Source organism: Calonectris borealis, chromosome 1 (genome assembly GCF_964195595.1).
Source record: "Calonectris borealis chromosome 1, bCalBor7.hap1.2, whole genome shotgun sequence".
In the NCBI taxonomy this organism is placed as follows: Eukaryota; Metazoa; Chordata; class Aves; order Procellariiformes; family Procellariidae; genus Calonectris; species Calonectris borealis.
This window is the reverse complement of record NC_134312.1, coordinates 205,909,841-205,929,424: the sequence shown is the minus strand read 5'-3', so window position 1 is coordinate 205,929,424 and position 19,584 is coordinate 205,909,841. Positions and strand designations below refer to the sequence as shown.

Here is a 19,584-nt window from a genome sequence, read left to right as displayed (position 1 = left end):
CTTTTGGAAAATTTCTTTTGGCCTTATCTTGAACTGTGAGCATTCACATAACAAGTCAAAATCTCTACCAAAAAAAAATCCCCCCCATCCAGACATCCATCAAAATGCAGTCTGTGGTCTCAAAGGCCTTTGATAATTTCAATTTTATTAAAACCAAACAAAAACCACCACCCCCAACCCCCCAACCGCCTCCATAAGAATTCTAAGCAAAACTTCAGGCAAAATAAAATGGAAGGTGAATTTATTTCTCTTCTTCTCAGAATGGAAGTTGTGAGACTCCGAGATCTCACGTATTCCAGGAAATCCATAGGATCTGAGCTCAAATCAGTCTTTCCAAGACTAAGTTTAGTTTATTTTCTAGTCTACAGTTCTACTTCTCTTTGTCCTACTACTTAGTAAGAGATGGTCGCCCAAATTTACAACTCCAAACAAAATTCCATTAACTTTGTAGAAATAAATTTTGAATTTTTGTTTGGAAGATAATGAAAAAGGTGGCTTTGAAAAATATATTTGCAGTCTAAGATTCCAGCAATGCACCATTTCCAAAGTGTTATTATATCGACATTTTTGCAGTTGTCAGAGAGGAAGAAAGAGGACATGGCTTTATTGATCTCAGTGGAGCTCACCGTTACCTTCAATTTCTTCCATTGGCAAATGTGTCTGACTTGATCTATATTCAAGTCCTACTATTGCATTTCTGTGCCAATTTCTACAGTTTCTGCATCTCAGCTTGAGTTGGTGAGAAAAATATGTACTAATTTTGGGTGGGGGAAAAAAAGAAATCATCACAGCTATGTTTCACAACGTTCACTTGTTTCCTAATTAAGTGAGGGATTCTCATTGAAATTTTGTCTCCAAATAGTTTTTTTGCAATGTTTCTATTTCATTTCCTTTCTTGGTCCTCTGAAAATCACCTCTTACAAAACATGTTTATTTTAAGGTTGCACAAGGATATTGTTATTGAAAATGAATGTGAACTAAATGCACACGTTTCTTCTGTTTTAAAAGTTTAGCCTGTTAAAGTTTAAATATTAATTCTGGGACAAACAGAGAGTTAAAATATTTTATTTAGCGACAGATGTAAGATTTAGCTAAGATATGCTAATAGACAAGTATAGCACCAAAAGTCATTGCAACTAGAAAAAATGGAAAGAAAGGGGAAGGATGGCAAAGGCTCTTTAAGAAAAATAAAGAGGAATAATTTATATAATAATTCTGAAGATACATATAACAATTTTGATGTAAAATACTGGACACAAAGTAGTGGCAGACGTAGACCATTAAAAAAAAAAATCTGATTTCTTGGTGTTCCCACTAGAAAAGAGAAGTCAGCTTTAAAATATAATAACTTTTTCTGCTTTACATCGAAAAATACAACTTGTGGTTAAAATTTGTAGAAATCGTGCCAGTGATTCCTTGCATGCATATGACTAGTTACAGCATGGAATCAAAATCTTTCTGAACAGGAAAAAAATTATCTGACTCAATTGATTCAGCTTTTTAATAATTGATGTCTGATCTTTTCACAGCCGTAAATTTCTGTAAAACAAGAGGGATAGGAGAACATCTTTTGAGTTAAACTTCTAACTGGCACGTCTATAATTAGTAGTATCTTGAGCAAAATTTATTTCTGAAAAGGTAATTTTCTCTTTTTGGAGATCGTATAATCAGTTTTGAAGTAAAACTGTAGAGGAAAACTAAGCAGAGAGAACAAAACCAGGAATTAAACCTGGATCTGGTATTACATGACTTGACTCTGTCAAGAGGGTAGTGGAAATCACTAAGACTCCATTACATGCTAGAAGCTGAGCGTTTGGTTAAGAGCTTTCCTAATGGGGTTATTAGAAATTTGAGCCATTTAAAACTGTAAATATTTTTGAACTGATTTAAGGCTTAGTGACCTGACGCACCTGAGAACGGTTAAACAACTTTAGAGAGACATTTACAGTGCGTAGAGTCTGCAAAACTTGATGTATACAAAAGGTATTGATGACTTACACATCAGTGTAAAATACGCCAAGAATTAGTATTTTGTAATTTGTCTTTTTCTATTGCACCCTCTTAATTGTCTCACATGGGTTTTTATATGTTGTAGCTGATATTTTGACAGAAATGATTTCTAAGTTTCAAGGGCAAAGAGGAAGAATGAGGATTACTTGCAGGAAGGATGTGCAAGGAAGAAAGGTAGCTGGAGGCTGAAGGGAGTAAGAGACATAGTACAGAGGTCAGGAATAGCATCTTCCTAATGGCCACCTACCTTATGCTTCGTGTCATGGCTGCTGCTGTCTGTTCTGGTAACAGTACAGCACGAGCTTTCTTATCCAGCCACATCTCTCTTCTCCTTGGGGTTTGATCCAATGTGGAATCTAGAGGCATAAGCAATCCTCTGTCTCCTAAGCTTTGAGGAGATGGAAACGTTCTTTGTAAACGTTCTGGCTTGTGGAAAAGCAGGATTCTCTGTCTCATGGGCACAGATTGCCAGGACCAGGATTCAGATGATTAATTTGGGCAGCAGCTGTGTATAAGAGTGTTTTGAGGGTTGCAAAAGAAAAGACTAAAGCTGGAATGAGATAAGTCTCTGACTCCACTTAGGATGCGCCTGTGTGCTGTGAGTCACCAGCTGAGTGAGCGAGGTGAGAGTTATCTTGGCATAAACTGAAGTGTTTCTTCTCTTCCAGAAAATGAATCACCTACTTTTGAGTGTATTTTTTTTGTTAATTTTTATGAAGTAAACAGTTTTCAGAGGCTTCAGGACATTCAAATATGTGGTTTTTACTGGCATAGCAGAGGACATTTCAAGTGAAGGAACTCACTCACCTGTTGAGGCCAGTGTTTTTTAGACTTTTCCCAGAAACACGTCTGAGCGATCAGTACAGTGCCAGAAACACTGTCCTGCTCGCACTGCACCCTTGTTCCCAGAAGTATTACCAAATAAAGACACTAATGCAGTCAAAACTGCCAAGTGATCTTTATTCTCAGTCTACTTCAATTTATTCTCCTTACTTTGTCCGCGTCCAGCTTTGAAGGGAGAAATTTTGTTGTGTTAAAATCTGGAAACAAAAGGAAGAAGTGAATAGGATGTGCTGTCCCTGGAAACAATGTGCTCGGACTAGAGGTTGTCCTGGGATCAAGGAAGCCCCAAATTGTTAGTTTTCTCTTTAATTTAACTGGTGTAAGAACTTACTAATAAATAATGTGATATGTAATTCACAGGTTTTGTTGTAGATGTTAGCACAAAGTATAAGCAGCTGAATTTGGTGCACTGGGAATCGCATTAAATGTGTGAATGCATCCCTCTTGGCATTGACATGCATTTGACATGCTGTATGATAGAACAGGACCTATTTCATATGGCCAAGTCCCGTTTTCACACGTTTCTCTTTGACTCTCACCAAGCAGCTTAGACTTCAAACTCTTTTCCAGCTCTTGTTAGTAAAGGTTATGTTAATGTTAATGTGAGCTCAAATGCCTGACCAGACTTAGGATCATCCATTACCTGTATATCAGCTTGATTCTGAGTTCATGAGGCAGCAGGAATACCTACTTCTCGTATCATAAATCTATTAGGGAAGGAATTGGTGCTGACCCAGCTGGGCTGAATGTTTCCCAGTCTGACACAGGTAATCCTGCAGGAGCTTTGCTCGTGGCTCCATGTCCCATTCCTTCGGTCCGCCCTCTGAGGCAGCAAAGGCAAGCACAACGTCAAGCCCAGGCGTGCAGCAGATGTCATTTGCTTCATTGTCAAAGACCATGCCAAGTTACCTTCTGAAGTAGATGGTCTCCTGGACAGGGTATTCACCACTGAACTCCAGCAGCTTGTGACCAAAGGCTTCAATATTGTTGTTAGGCAGACTCCTGTCCCAACTTTCAGTGACATGGGAGAAAAGAAAAAAAAAAGTAATTCTCTTTGCATTTTTCACTGTGTTCGTTGAGTTTGCCCTTGACTCGCGGATTTCCTCAAGATCGTGACTTTGCCACCTGATTTTAAAATAATCCAGTTCATTTTTTAGTCCAGCACCTTAACAACATTGTCTCAGAAGATAACACAGTATGCAACTAACTGCACCTTTTATTCAAAAGATACGTATCTGTGGTGTATGATCAGCTGAACTTGATTTCTGTTTGTGACCGAAGGAGATGTTGAGATGCTCAGGTTGCTCTTGCTTAATCATAAAGACCCAGGAAAACTGGGACTGTGGAACCAACCTGTGATTTCAGTCCCACAGAAGTTGATTTCTTGGCTAATTGGTCATTTGGCGAGTCCTGCCTTCTGCCTTCTCTCTTTCTTTTAAGAATATATTTGGGAAAGATTTTGGAAGATAATTCATATGCCGCCTTTTCCCTTGCTAGGCAAAATACAAGCTTTTCTTTTTCCTTTTTTCCTTTTTCCTTTTGCCTTTTTTTCCACATATCTGCATAGCTGCAATTAAATAAAGAATGCCATTGGAAATTTTTCTGTATTGTTAATTAATATTTTGTTGGGTCAAGTGCCTTCTTTTCCCTATGATGTCTTTTGAAGATATTTCTATTGTGAGGTAGAGAGAACATTAAATTGTGCGTATTTTTCATACCAAATATATTTGAACTTTTGCAGGACAGAAAGCATAGGATGTGTTTTATAATCTAGTATAATTACCATTGTGAACTTTAGTCACTGGAGCTAATCAATAAGTGGTTTGCTGTTACAGCTAGTTGATAAGTTTTCATTCATGGCATTAAATTCTTCCTTCTATTTCTTATTTCTCTGACTGACCTGACTTTCCCATTATATGACAAAGAAAAACAGGGTGGTGCTACAATGCAGGCTAGTTATTTGTTTTGTATATAACAATTTCTAGGGAGAAAGGGGTCAGGAAAAGAATCACTACAGTTCTGAAGATGATGTTACTGCATTATGTCCAGTAATTAGTTTTTCCACCATTAATAGCTTTTGCACATTTGTAAGTAGGACTGGTCATCTTGAGCTTTCTTTGTTTTCTCAAAATATTCAACTTGTTAGTCATTAGAAAGAACCATTAGGACTTACCTAAGATTGTAAAAGTCACTGGCAGAAGGTTGCTTTTAATTAGAGGATATATAATTTTATAATTAAAAATTATATTAATTATGTTTTTATCATTAGTAATACTCTGATGGGCTATTTACTTTAATCCCTTCTCCTGTTTCCTGAAATTTGGCACTTTTTGAAAGATGGAAAAGCTTTTGAGAAAGCTGTATTTTTCTTAAATTTCAGATTTAAATTTCAGAATATCTTATTTAAAAAATTTTTAAGTATAAATTGTAAATTAGATTACAGAAAAAAGGATGTTTCTTAATTGACTCATAGCGGTAGCTTTCTTTTGTATTATCATGTATTAAAGTAGTCTTACAGTAGAAATGGGAGGATTGTCTGCATATGATGGGAAAAACTTAAGAGGAGTGGGAAAGGAAAAAGGCAGGATAACTTTTAAATGAGACAAGTTTAAATATTCAGACATATCAAAACATTGTTGGAAACAGACTTTTGGAGCAATTTCCTTTTGCAACCACGTATGTGCTTTTCCATCATCCTCATATTTTAAGAGTGTGGGTGGAAAATAAGCATATATTAGTCTTAAATACAAAGAATAGGCCTATATCATCATCAATTTTTTTATACTCCCCTACCTCGTCCACAATGTTTTTATTCAGCAAAGACAATGTGACAGGTAGGTACATTTATAAAACTTGGGGAAGATTATTTTGCATTAAATGCCTACCTAGCGAGATACCACCTACATAAAACCTCATGTATATTTATTATGGCAAACTATGTAAGTCTGTTGTATAGGTTTATTATTTATGGGAAAAATCCTGCTTAATAATATGCATTTAATAATTGAATCAGTCCTCCTAGTATCTTCAGGCCCACTTCAGAATTAAACCCTAAAAACACTGGAACCAACAAAAATGGCTTTATAACCAGGCATATTTTGGCACCTATTCTTTCTTTTAAATTAAGTTAGCTGTGATATTTAGTCAAATACTTTACTTGGCAATGTTTTGTTTTTCAGGATGGGAAGAAGAAGTTTGACAAGGAAAGTGAGAAATATTATTCCATCCTAGAGAAGCACTTAAATTTATCAGCAAAGAAGAAAGAATCTCATTTGCAAGATGTAAGCACTAAACACTCCCTTACACAGTTTCACATTTGCGTAGAGATCATGATAACAAACCGGTTCTCTTCAAGACATGCTGTATTTTGTTAATGTAAAATTGTGGTGATTTCTTGTAGGCACACTTGTTGTGAATATAAATTATTGAGTGGGATTAATATGACCCTAATAAAAGTTAAATATTTAACGAGACAATGTTCTACATGTCCAACTTTGTGTACTTCAAGTACAGCTGATGTTTATTGGTTGCAACAACAGAATTATATTACTACAATAAAAATGTGACTTTTATAAGGTATATGTGGAATATTTGAAAGTCAAATAATTAATTGCTTTTTTTGCTATTTAATTTATTACTCGATGAAATTATGTTTCTGTTTCACATAAATTTTAATCTGGGAGACTGAATTGAGACCACTTTAATGATGCTTTTTTATGCTTCTTTTTTCCTCTTTTTCACCTTGTTCTGAGCTTGCAGCATCATGCCCTGAAATTGTATCCACAACTTCAGCTTTGAAGAGTCTGTATGGCTAATTCTTTCCTGTTAAAAAGAACAAACCATGAAGTCTTCTAGTTTAACAGAAGGATTCCAGGGCTTCTCAGTATGCTGGTAAAAATAATTATGATTTGTCTTTGAGGCAAATTACAGTAAAACCAGCAATTTGATATCAATGACACTTTGGGATTTGTGCCAAAAGTAGTCAAAAATTATTTTGATGGGATTACTGTTGTCACAGTGACTCTTAAATCATGGGGATTAGTTTGCTGATGGAGTTTTCACAGAAGATGTGACCATCACTCGGTCACAAATCGTGACTGGATTTTTTTTTCATGTTACCAATAATACTATAATTTGAATTAAATGAGGCTTAGCAATTAAAAATTTGTAATAATGTTTATAATCCTGAATTGCCATAGCTGTCTATATAATAATCAGTCTAGATAACACATTAATTATGTAGGATTGGTTAATTGTGCCACTTGTATGTCAGAGTTTTATATGTACACCTTTCACTTTTCCTAAATATTCTGTGTATTGATGAAGAAGCAGTTCTGTTAGAGGCTAAGCACCCGCTGAGAAAAAAAAAAATTAATTTCTTACCAAAATGTGGAAAAGTGAACTTAAGCATCAATTTACTCTAGAATATAAATAAAATAAAATAAAATATTTTACTCTTGAGACATGAGAATAATTACAGTCTAAAAACAGCAACTGAAGTGAAAAGTAACAACTGTGAATCTAATAAACTGCTGTAGAATAACAATAGATTTGGCTCAAGTATATAAACTAATGGAAAACCAGAGTAAATTTTTCCACTGTGTCCTTAAGTGACGTCTCTGGATTTAAAATCTTGTAACTGAGGCTTAGTTTTTTGCTTTTTTGGATGCCCCACTTCTAAAGCATATAGGGCATAATTTGTCATTTCTGTCTTCCCCGGTTTTATGCAGCTGTAAGTGTGCTGAATCAGCACACCATAAGCAGAAGGTAATATTATTAAATATTAACCAGGGAGACTTTTGGCCTGTATCTGTATCGTAAATAAAAGGAGGCCAAGCACCAATTCCTGGCCTGAAATCCAAGTGATAGCTGTTGACTCACATCCAGAGTGGTTGGGGTGAGGCCCATTTATAACCCATATGTCCAGGAAGCGTTCGCTGGAGCAGCCCCCAGCAGAGACAGGGCACGAGCAAAGAACAGAACGGTGCTGGCAACTGGGGCTTTAGTGCTCAATGTAAGGGAAGGGAAGTCCTTGCCTCAAGCCGATGTCATGCATTTAGTGAGATGGGAATACCATTTTTTGACTGCTACTGAAAAATAATACTTTTTTAACCTACTGTTTCTTTGACTTGTTGAGGTTTCTTGGTACCTCATCGCATTATGTGGGTTAAAGAGTACTGCGATGAGCAAGGAGTAGTTGTCGTACTGTATTGAGCTATTTTACATATCTCACTTGAGTGCAATTGAGAGCAGCTTAATTAGGCATCTAAAGTTTGATGGTCTGAACATATTCTATGGAGAATAGTTTGCATATATTCATCTAATTGAAATGTGTTGGATAGTTTAAGAGCCTGCAAGACTGCTTATGCGGTTTACATAGGTGATTAGACTTTTTTCCCTTTAGCATCAAAAAGAAACTTCATAATGCTGTCTTTTCACTGCCTACGGAAGTCCACAGTAGAGCAGAAAATGGTCAGAATTGAGTGATGTGAAAAAGTTAATAAACTCCTGATTTTATTTTTCTGAAATCTGTTCCAGAATCAGGCATAAATATAGAGCAAAGGCTTCGATCTCCAAGCTTATGTGAAGTTCTGGTATACATTTTAGTGATATCCTACATCAATGAAAATATACTCACTATAACTAGGTATCATACAAGTAGAGACTCAAAATCATATCCATCATCAAATCTTTTTGTTTTTACATGCAGTTTGAAGTCATAGAAAAACATGTGAAAATCCTTTCAGCTTTTGAAACTTTAAAATCACTTTCAAAGTAGTTCTTACATATCTGAATCCTCGGTGTTCACACAAATTCATGAGCTTCTACAGAAGATACATTTTGGAAATTATTATTTAGTCCCTGTACACTAGTGGTGATTATAGCCTTAATTTAGGAACCCATCCATATTTGAGATGGCACTTGGTTGTCGTAAGTATCATTACAACTATAGTCTGCTTAAATGCTGTTCAGAATAGAGATGGATTTAATTAGGTGTTTAAATACTACTTCTGAGTCGAAGCCTGAAAGAGCTTATTTCTAAAACTAGGTTCTAGTATTTGCTTATAATTAAATGTGAGAGCTGAGGTCTGTCTCAAGTGCTTATTGACTGCACTTCTGTGAGTGAGGACTTGCTGGATCGTGTCCCAGAGTAATGGCGCCTGGTTCTGTTCAGCTATGTAGCATTGCCTTTGTGATTTTTTTTTTGTGAAGTAAAACTATTAACACGGAGTATCAAAGAAAACAGTAGCCGAACGCGCTACATGAATGGCACATGGCAGAGTTAATTCTGTAGTAAAGCACTTGATTATTGGAATTTTGAGTGCTTGGTTTCTGCTTCATAATATTATTTTGTACTTAATTTCCTGATTAGTTTTTTATAGGCGTGGGAAGGAAATGCTAGTACTGAATTATTTGAAACATATCGTTGAAGCCCATGCTTTGAAGTGGTGCTAGAGCACTGCACTAGGGAAGTGGATCAATATTGTTAAGAGCCTGTGCGGCCAAACCACGACAGTAGCGTGTCTTTAACTAAAGAAGCGATGTTAATTGTATAGGGTGCTATTGATGACCAAGTCCTGCCCGAAGGGAAACACTGACTTTTTGCATTTTTACTGTTAAAACTACTAAACCTTTTTTATGATATGTTTGCTGTCAAGCGAAGGCAACATCTAGCTTTTCCAATTTTCCCATATTTGTTATTTTTAATGCCAAAATTGAACTAGAGAATATACAGAAGCATACTGCTATATTTTAACTGACATACATCAAAAATAGCTGAACTGGTTTTACTCATATTGCCGATACTTGATACAATTTCTTTTTGACTTAAGACCAAAACCTAACTAATACAGCCCAAAAGGGATTTGCTTGAAAAAATGATTTGTTATGAAGAAGGATGAATTAAAATGGAATCTGCATCTCTTCTTTAGGCATTATTCACATACTACACTGCTTGTCTGTTAGGTCCCTCTCCCATGGCTTGTTTAAATTGAGGATAAAAGCCTATTACTCTTTATCAGCTGATAAGAGTTAATTCCTTAGTTGTTTAGGCAGACTTTGTTTTGCTACTTGATCTTCATGTCGGGTGGTATTATTCAGGCACTTCTGACAAGTATTGCCTTGTAGTTCTTGCATTTGAAAATTAAAACATGAAAAATAATTGATTTATGAGGGTAAGGACATAAATATGTTTATATGCCAAAAGCATGTGACTCATACTATGAAATAATAAGTTGCAAGATGTCATTGTTAAAGACAGTCTATTTAAGAAAGAAAATAACTTCTTCGGAAGGTTTTTGAAGCTGAGCAATAGATATATTTCAGTGCATGTGATACTCAAACATTTCACTAGAAATATTAATCTTTTTGTCTCTCAATTCCTATCCTACTCTCTTCTATTTCTTTCTCTAAACTTTCCATATACCAGGGACAGAGTTACTGCTGCCACTTTTCTTTGTTTCCCTCCAGGCTCTCCTAAAAACTAGAATATTAAAGTGCAAAAAGGAAGAGGAAATCAAAAAGACGTGGGGAAAAGGCATGAGGCTAAAATGTGTAAAGTTAGCTTCTTAAAATTGTGCTTAGGTATTTTAAGTAGGTATTCTAATTTTCAGGAAGAAAACTGAACCCCATGAAGTTTGTAAAGCAATCTTATAGAAGATCTGTTAATGACAAAATCTGTTTTTAAAGCAATCATGAGAGTAAATGAATTTTGTCTCTATTTCATTTTATCTTTTAGGCAGATACACAGATTGACAGAGAACATCAAAACTTTTATGAAGCATCATTAGAATACGTTTTTAAAATTCAAGAAGTACAAGAGAAAAAGAAATTTGAATTTGTTGAACCTGTAAGTTTTATGTTCTATTTTCTTTAGGATGCATGCATTTAAAGCTGAAAATTGAATTTAAAATATCTATTTTTTGCTCCCTTTTTAAAATTGTGATCACAGGTTGTTTGTATATAGACAGACATTAAGATCTTGGTTTGGGCACTTTCCATGTTAATAAACATAAAGGTTTATGTAAAAGGATCATATCTACTGTGAAGTGAAACGTCTGATGACTTGGAGTGTGCATAACATTTTAATGGGACAACATGTAACGTTGTGTCTCTGCAACACATAATGGATGTTTCCTAATACCATGGTTTCATGTCTGAAATTTTGAGCCAGTTTTTTGAATTTAAATATTCCATGTAGGCAGTGTACACATATGTTTTTCCGAGTAATACGTGACATAAAGTGAAAAATCAGTTTTTCTGTAGGATAGGTAAGTTTATGTTTTTGTTGGTGGAGTCATTTGTCTTTAGTTTACTTTGCACATAAAAGAAAGCATATGTTGACACAGCATAAAAGAGGAAGATAAAGTTGTGTTTCAAAGTCCATATTTAGATCTGGGATTTTCCCCTGGACTGGATGTTTCAGCCCCCCACCCCTAACTATCTTCTGGGTCAGTCAGTACCAAAAGCTGCTTCAATATGATATGCTACCATATTTCTGTGGTATATTAGTAGTATTACTACTGTTCATGTCATACAGGACTAGCTTGCCAATTGCCTTGTTTAGTTAGCACCTGTAGCCCTTGACAGAGAACTTCCAATGTCACCTGTCCCTTCCCATTAAGCATACTGAGCTTAGCAGAGCATCAGTTGTGAGAGAGGAACATGACAAGTATAACTTTTTCTCTCTCTCCACACCATCTTCCAGCTTCTTTGTAACTAACCGAAGCAGCACTCTTGACTGTGAAACAGGTTGAATTACATCTCTAACACCCAATGTCACCAAGAGCTTCCTTTCCATATTGTATAGTGAATGTTTGACAGTTGATGCAAACTAATGAACCTGGATTCAGCAAGCAGTACTTACAGAAATCCTATCTTTATGGCATACAGCTGCCAAATCTTAGAGACTAAAACTTTGCTCAGATTCCTAAATAAGAACATTTTTCTACCTGTCACAGATTAATCCAGAGTGTCTCTCTCTGTCTACTTCTGCAAATCTCTCACATCCTGGAAAAATCTAGGAATCTTGACCTAACTCTGACCCTGGTATAGGAGACTTTATGCTCCTTTAAAGTAATAGAAACTTTCTGTTTTGAGAGACTTTATACATCGGGAAATATTATTGTGCAATTGCATATAGTTAAAATGGGGCATCGTTCATCCTATGTGCTAGACAGAGAGGAAAAATAAATTTCATTTTATATATTTTAGCTGGAGATACTGAGCTTTTGGCCAGGAGCTGTCCCCACACTATGTCAGCCATTACAGCAGCAGCTATGAATTACCAAAATGAAAGAGCAATTTATCAATTCATCTGTGCTGATACTGAGCAAGCAAGCAGGGAAGGTTACTGGTAAACTCAGTCTTGTGGACCTGGTTTTTTTTGTCACCAGGTGTGCACATCCAGTAGGTAAAATTTATTTTTGAGTGGATCGGTTGCCATCCCGTGTCAAATCAGTAGGCATTTTAGCCCAGTACACTGCTTGTTGCACACAGATACAGGAAATACTTTGGTGACTGGATAATCATAGCCCTTGCAGGCACTGTCTTCTGGCTCCAGGTGTGAATTTTGTATAATCAATCTGAATATAAATGGAGCTTGAATTATAACATCAGTTATAAAATTTTGAACCTTCAAAATTCTTAATTTTTTGTTTCTAGTCTGTTGCATACAACATGCTGGAATAAAAGCATTTACTAAAACCCATAAGGCAAAGTATGCCATGAGGATTATAATGCACATCAGCAATACCATGAGACAAAGAAAAAAAAAAAAGTCTTCAAAATAGGCTTTCTAAAAATGCATAGTTTATGTGAGCGATGTTGGAAATACGATCATATGCTGCTAGGCGCAAGTAGATAAAGACGAAGCCTAACACTTTAAAATCACATATCAAAAGAATTACCATATTATTCATTTTCCTCTGTGTGCTCAGTGGATATTCAGATGCTAGAAGATGCCTGGTGGTGTGTCTTTACAGACATTCCTCCTCAGGAGCTCTGCTAATTGTGGGGCCCTCTAGCACGTGTGCCGCTTGTGTCTCTGATTTATCAGCTCAGTGTCACGTCTCCATATATTTCTCAGTCTGACATGTTACTAATAGACTCTTTGAAGGAGAGTTTAACAAAATAAAAACAAGGCTGTTAGTGCAGTGAAGGAGAAATTGTGATGCCCATGCGGAAGAAAGGTAAGTTCATGACAAGTGAATAGAACTTGAAAAGCAAATGATCTGCTGGAGCTCCTTCCAAGACCTTCAGTTTGTCTATGCCAAAAGATAAGGGTGGTCTGGAAACCAGAGTGGGAGAAGTAGCCTAGCAAAAATTGCCAGGTGGGTTACACCTGGGACAGTAGGACAGTAGAAGTTGGTAGGAATGGAGAATGTTCCTTCCTGGAGGAGAGTGGGGAGAGGTTTTAAGGTACAAAATGTTAATGACTCCTACTCTGAATAGAGGATTATAATATTTAGAGTGTCTTTTTGCAGCTGGATTTTTTGCAGACCCTGGATTTCTCTGCTGTTCTCTGCATCTTGTCTCAAGGAGTTGCTAATGTATACTACAGTGTGAGTAACTGACAGCTGCCTATTTGTGATCCTCCTAGATCTTGATTTTTTTTCCAAGGGAAAAAAAAAACTAAAGCTTTTCATACTGAAAAGCTTAAACTTACTTAAAGCTTTAACTTAAACTTTTTCTCAAGGACAAATTAATGTTAAAATTTACTTTACAGTAAGTTAAACAGCAAAACAAAGTAAGTGACAATAATCTCTACTACTAGCTTTGCCTTTGTGGGCCCAGAGAAGGTCGTCCAAACCAACGCAGCTTTCTGAGGATGTTACAGTTGTTAGGAGAAATACAAACTCCTTCCTAGAGCTCCACCTTGTCCCTCAGCAATGCCAGGACTTCCTTGCCTGTAGGAAGAGCTCATAAGCAGTAAACTATCTGGAATGTGAGGGTGGTCCGTTAAATGTCATGAAAGCCCAGAAGTGTTTATTTAGAGAAAAAAAAAAAAACAAAAAACAAAAAAAAAAAACAAACCACAACCAAAAAACCCTGCCTGTAATTGCATGCAGTTCCATGAGACTTCACTGTGGACATTAAACTCAATTTCCTCTTTCTTGGATTTTCTACATTATTAACTACATTCACTTTAATCTGATGGATCAGTACCTTCTGGTGCTATCTACTTATAAATAAAATGAAACCAGGGAGACAGGGACTTCTGGCTGATGTGCTGCAGGCCAAAGGTTAAATTCCTCCCCTATCTGAAACCTAAGTACAGTCGTCTTCCTGTGAGAATGAAATGACCAGGCAGTCTTGAGGTCACCAGCTCTACATAAAAATAAATAAAGTCTTAAGAAGTAGTTGGATTTTGTTTCAGGTTCTGTGTTGAAATCCTTGTGGCGCTAGGGTAGTGAGTAGCATTGTATTACGGAGTTCAGACCTCGCTTTTCATTGATGTGACTGATTAGATACTCAGATTGAGGTAACTATAAGGCACTTGTTGAAATGAAAAATCATTGTTATGAACACATCAGGCATTTTATGTGATGTTTGGTGAAACAAATCAGCTCTTTAGATGTGAAGACCACCTCAAAATACATTCTGAAAATCTTTTTTGAAAGAAAAAAGGGCTGGTTTTCTTTTCTTTATTGTTTAATATAAATCTCTAAAATTATGAGCCTGCCTTTAGCAGCAGTGCCACTTGTAAGACCAGCAACAAGAAAACCCCACTGTGAGCATAAGCCTAGGGCAAAAGTCCTCGGCTTTTAGATCTCCTCCATGCAATGCTATGGCTGTACCTGTCCTGATGGAAGTGGTTATGAAGATGCCTTAACAGCACAGGCCTGTTGGGTACAGGGCATTTTCTGATCCCTGTTCTTCCACCACTAGTGACATGTACATAGAAGCAAATACCATTCTCAGTGTCAGTTGTTTCAAAACAGAACTTTAATAAGCTGGTCTAGAACTTGCATAAAATAAGCATATTTTTACTTTTCTTTTATTCCTGTTTTTCTAAGTGCTCAGAGAGTATTTGACCAAGAGAACCTCAAGGCCAGATCCTCTGCAATGCACAACTGCTAGAATACCTGAGCAGTACTTTAACTAAAATGCATTCAGAGTTTCCTCAGGGGTTTTTTTGCTGGTCTTTTTTTGCTTTCTGATAAATTCAGCTTTGGTGCCATCTTGTGTTAAATATTTCCCTCCTCAGTATTTCTCCATGTACTCCGTAAAAGTGTTTTGTATGGTGGAAAATGGTTTTCTTTAAGTATTGAAGCTGAAATTTAAACGGTTTGTAGTAAATTCTCCAGAAATGCCCTTTAAACTGATCTTTAAAATTCAGGCATAAGCTGACATACTGAAACTTTCTCCCACGAGTTCCTTTACTGTAATTTTGGTGTGCTCTAACATTCTGCTCCGGCTGCAGTTTTGCTGAGTGCTCATATTGCTCCTGCAATGCTTCTTTAGCTGTAAGGGGTGGGTTTAGCAGCAGGCTCCTACCTACAGGTTAAGTTAATCCACGTCCTTTTGACTGAAACAAGTCAGAGTAAGCACAGGAGTAGTTATGCTGCTATATCTGAAGGAGCTGTAGTTGGGGATGGATGAGTAACTGGATCTAGACTGTGTGCAGGGGCTTTGCACAGCTGGAGCCAGAGCAGAGCCTTGGTTATAATTTACGTACTTATTTTATACTTTATTCATAAAAAAGGAAGATTAGTTTTCTTTCTTTTATGTAATTCTTTCTAGAATTACATTATAAACCTTAAAATTGTAGAACTCTTTCTATCCGTTTACATAATTGGAGATTTTAAGATACATTGTTGTATTTGGACCTTCCTCAGAACCACTTGAATAACCAGTAAGAGACTTGCAGGGCCAGGTCCTTAGCTGAGGTAATGATTTCAGCTGGGCAGATGATCATATAAGGCTGAGACAATGTACACAAGCTGTGGAGACCTTCACTTGACTGTGTTGCCTTCATTGTTTGTTTGGTGGTGGGATGCGGTTCAGGAATTCACACCCATTGTAGAGGCCCCACAAAAAGTGGCTTTTATGCCCACGGACCTTATCAGTTCTGCAGGCTCCATGACCGATTTACTGGGCAGGCATGGGCTTTCACCACTTCTGCCTGAGGCCAAGGTTTCATCTTATCCTGCAATACCAGTAAAAACCAAGGGGGAAGTCCTTCTCCCAGCCATGCCACACTTCTGTTTGTTCCAGACTGATGGTCTATTAGCCTCAAACTGCTTTAACTTACTAATGCAGCAAACCAGCAGGCTTCCCAAGGCAGAGATGCTCAACTGAAGGGCTCAGATGCCAGAGCGTCCTTGATCTCTCATCTGTCAAGACGTGGAAGTTTGCATGTTAAGGGGTGTGGAATGTCTTGCGATGCTGGAATGGATGCGACTCTAAAATTGCAAAATATTATTTTAGCTATTCCCCTGAAATATATGTGTTACCTTAGTACAGCAGTCTCTTAGTGAGCAATAGGAAAGAGGGAGGCAGAGCAATTTAACTGCATTTCTTCAAGTAGGGCTGAGTGTAAATTTAAAGAAAATATAAACACAGTAAAAGCTACATTTTTAAGCTGTTTCACTTACAATAATCTATGGTACTGGTAACACAAAGAAAAGTGCATTAAATATGAATGATGGCATTTTTGTTGCTTGAGTCTAGGCTACTTCAGTAGTTGATGGAGAGAGATTAATGTTTTCATTGGATCATTCAACCCATCCTGAAAGAGAAGGCTGAAAAAGGAAAAAGAATTATGCTCTTGAATACCTGTGTTTTTTTACTGAGTTAGGAGGCAGCCTGGACAGCCAGTTACTTAGCCTAGATGATTAGCTTTTCAATGGCTGTAATACACTAAGATAAATCTGTCCTGTTGTTATAGCTTTTGTTATTGTACATCCAAGTTAATATCTCTTTTTTGTTGTTTTCTTTACTTGGTTGTCTGTAAGGTAAATTATATATACAAAGAAAACAGTCTATAATAAAAAATTAAATGTTTGTTATTTAATAGCAGGTAAGAAGACTTACAGCAATGTCAAAACATTTTTAAAATTTAGAACAGAATAAGTTAGAAGGCTTTTAAAACTAATAGGTGGTAGGAATGCATTAATTCAACAGCTGGAATTTCAGAAAATCTAGTTGCACTTTTTACTACTTAAACATTTTAAAGCAAATTTTAAAAATAATTTTCAAGTGGATATATACAGACTTAACTGTTCTGTTGGAGTCAGTCACAGACATACCAGATAGAGTTTGCATTTTGTTCAGAACAGGAAGAAATAGTCTGGATTTCTTGTGTTGTATTAAGCTGTCCAAAACATACTTTCAAGAGTCTCATTTGTGGAAAATAGGTCATAGCCTAACCAATTACTATGAAGAAAGTGAAAAACTATTTTGAAGAAAAAAACCTTGAACTCCGAAAGTATGAACTTGGAAAATGCACACCATCAAAGACTCTAGCTGAAATACTGGATAAAATGACTAGGACAGTGCATTAAATTATTATGGAAATGACAACTTCATGATGCAAAAGCGTGTTTAACACCTCTCTCTCTTAAGGTCTGACCATGGATTCCTTGCTTAGCAAAGCTTTGCTATTGCGAGTAAAGAAAGCTTAGAGTGTTCCAGGAGCTAAAACACAGAATGTTTTTTACTGATGGTTTGCCGTATTTTGCTGATGAAAACTAATAGAAAATCAACTGTAAAAAATATTCACCTGAATAGAAAAAGTGTGTAGCAGTTGCTAAGAACTATTTTTCACTGTTGCAGGCAATACCTATTCCTTGTAAGTTAGTGTATGTTCTGTTATATTTGTGTTATATAGCATTAAGAGCACATGTTAAAAATATATAATGCTTCTCAATTTTACCTTTTCAGCTCTTGGCCTTTCTTCAAGGATTATTTACATTTTACCATGAAGGATATGAACTGGCTCAGGAGTTTGCACCATACAAGCAGCAGCTGCAGTTCAATTTGCAGAATGTAAGGATGATTTGTGTTTACACCATTTTGTTTGCTAATTTAATTTCAGGATATTAAAGTAGACTCGAAGCACTTTATTGGAACTCTAAATCTTGCAGTGTTTTAGTAAGCTGAAATCAAATTAATATATGAATAGGCAAAAGTTATTTTTGGTAAGGTTAATGTAATGAAGATTGCTATCAACAAGTAACTTCAGAAAAATTCATTTTCAGATAGTTAATTTATGATTTCCAGGTCGAAATTTTGGGAGCGAGAACCAGAAAAGCAGGACAGCAGCCAAGTTTTGATTAGAAAACACAGTAGTCCAGATAGGTTTAAACATGTGTAAATGCTTTTTTGAGACTGGAGCCTGTTTTCTGGAGTAAATGGATGTCCCAAAAATGCTTCAACTGGTATAGAATGATGCAGTTTGTTTCTTTAAAATCACAGATTGCCACAAAAAGCTTGTCCTGCTGTCCACTAGCTTCCCACTGTATAGAAAGCATATTTGGGAAGCCATTCTCTGGCTGTACTCTGGATTTACTTTGTTGCCATCGAAGAACTGGTGGGGTCTTCCTCCACGGTGAGCAGTTCTCATGAGCGTTAAGTTCCACCAGAAGAAAGGATCTGTTATTTGCGTAGAGAGTCACTCTCAACTGAGCAGGTGGATCTTTTGCGTAGAGTGGTCTGAATTTGGTAGTAAGAGCCATACAAGATTAACTGTGCCCCAAAATTCCATAGCTTTTAGGAATAACAAAAATGCATTTAATCAACGTACTTTTCCACTCATCATACTGCTGTATACAGGTGTATATTTATTTCACTGTGTAACTCAGGTGTTATGCAATTAAATAGACCCAAATCATCTTTACACCCAATTTGCATTAGAACCACTATCGTTTGCTTTTAAGGCAAAAAGTGAAGTTCAACCTGTTAATATTGGGCCAGCCCTACATTTTTCATTATAAGTAACTTCAAAGTACAGAACAAATTACAAAAGAGTGAAGGAATTCTATCATTCTCTCATTTACTTCAAATGCTGTATTTTTGGGGTGACTCCATTTCTTTTCCATTTCATTTTTTCAACAAAAGATATTTACCCAACAGAAATTTTTGTAGCTCTACTAGAATCAAAGAAGCTACGACAATTTAGAAGATCTGACATCAGCTTTTGTGGATAGTGCCTTGGCCCTGAACTTGGGCAATATGAAATGGGTCTGGGAGTACAAGAGCACCTTACTGTGCTCAACTGCCATTCCCTGTGGGTTATTGGAAAATAAAACGCTAACATTTTCTCTGTAGCATCTTGCTATTAGAGGGGCATATGTTGGCTCAAAGTTGGAAGACGATATTGCCTTAGCACTTTTCATGTATATCTGCATTCTTAGGCTGTATTGGGTTTGCATGGCAAGGTTTTGGTAGCAGGGGAGCTACAGGGGCTGGCTTCTGTGAGAAGCTGCTAGAAGCTTCCCCTATGTCCGATAGAGCCAATGCCAGCCGGCTCCAAGACGGACCTGCCGCTGGCCAAGGCCAAGCCCATCAGTGATGGTGGTACCACCTTTGTAATAACGTATTTAAGAGGGGAAAAAAAAAAACTGCGCAACTGCAGCCAAAGAGAGGAGTAAGAATATGTGAGAGAAACAACTCTGCAGACACCAAGGTCAGTGAAGAAGGAGGGGAGGAGGTGCTCCAGGCACCGGAGCAGAGATTCCCCTGCAGCCCGTGGTGAAGACCATGGTGAGGCAGGCTGTCGCCCTGCAG

General features: G+C 36.8%; 1 protein-coding gene across 1 annotated transcript in view; it reads left to right on the top strand.

Annotated features, from left to right (window-relative positions):
* ARHGAP42 (Rho GTPase activating protein 42) overlaps window positions 1–19,584 on the top strand; it is a 164,294-nt gene that overhangs the window by 99,807 nt on the left and 44,903 nt on the right. Inside the window, exons 5-7 of the mRNA XM_075140100.1 lie at window positions 6,033–6,134; window positions 10,592–10,702; window positions 17,740–17,844. Of these exons, the coding sequence (XP_074996201.1) occupies window positions 6,033–6,134; window positions 10,592–10,702; window positions 17,740–17,844 (318 nt within the window). The remainder of the gene's footprint in view (window positions 1–6,032; window positions 6,135–10,591; window positions 10,703–17,739; window positions 17,845–19,584) is intronic.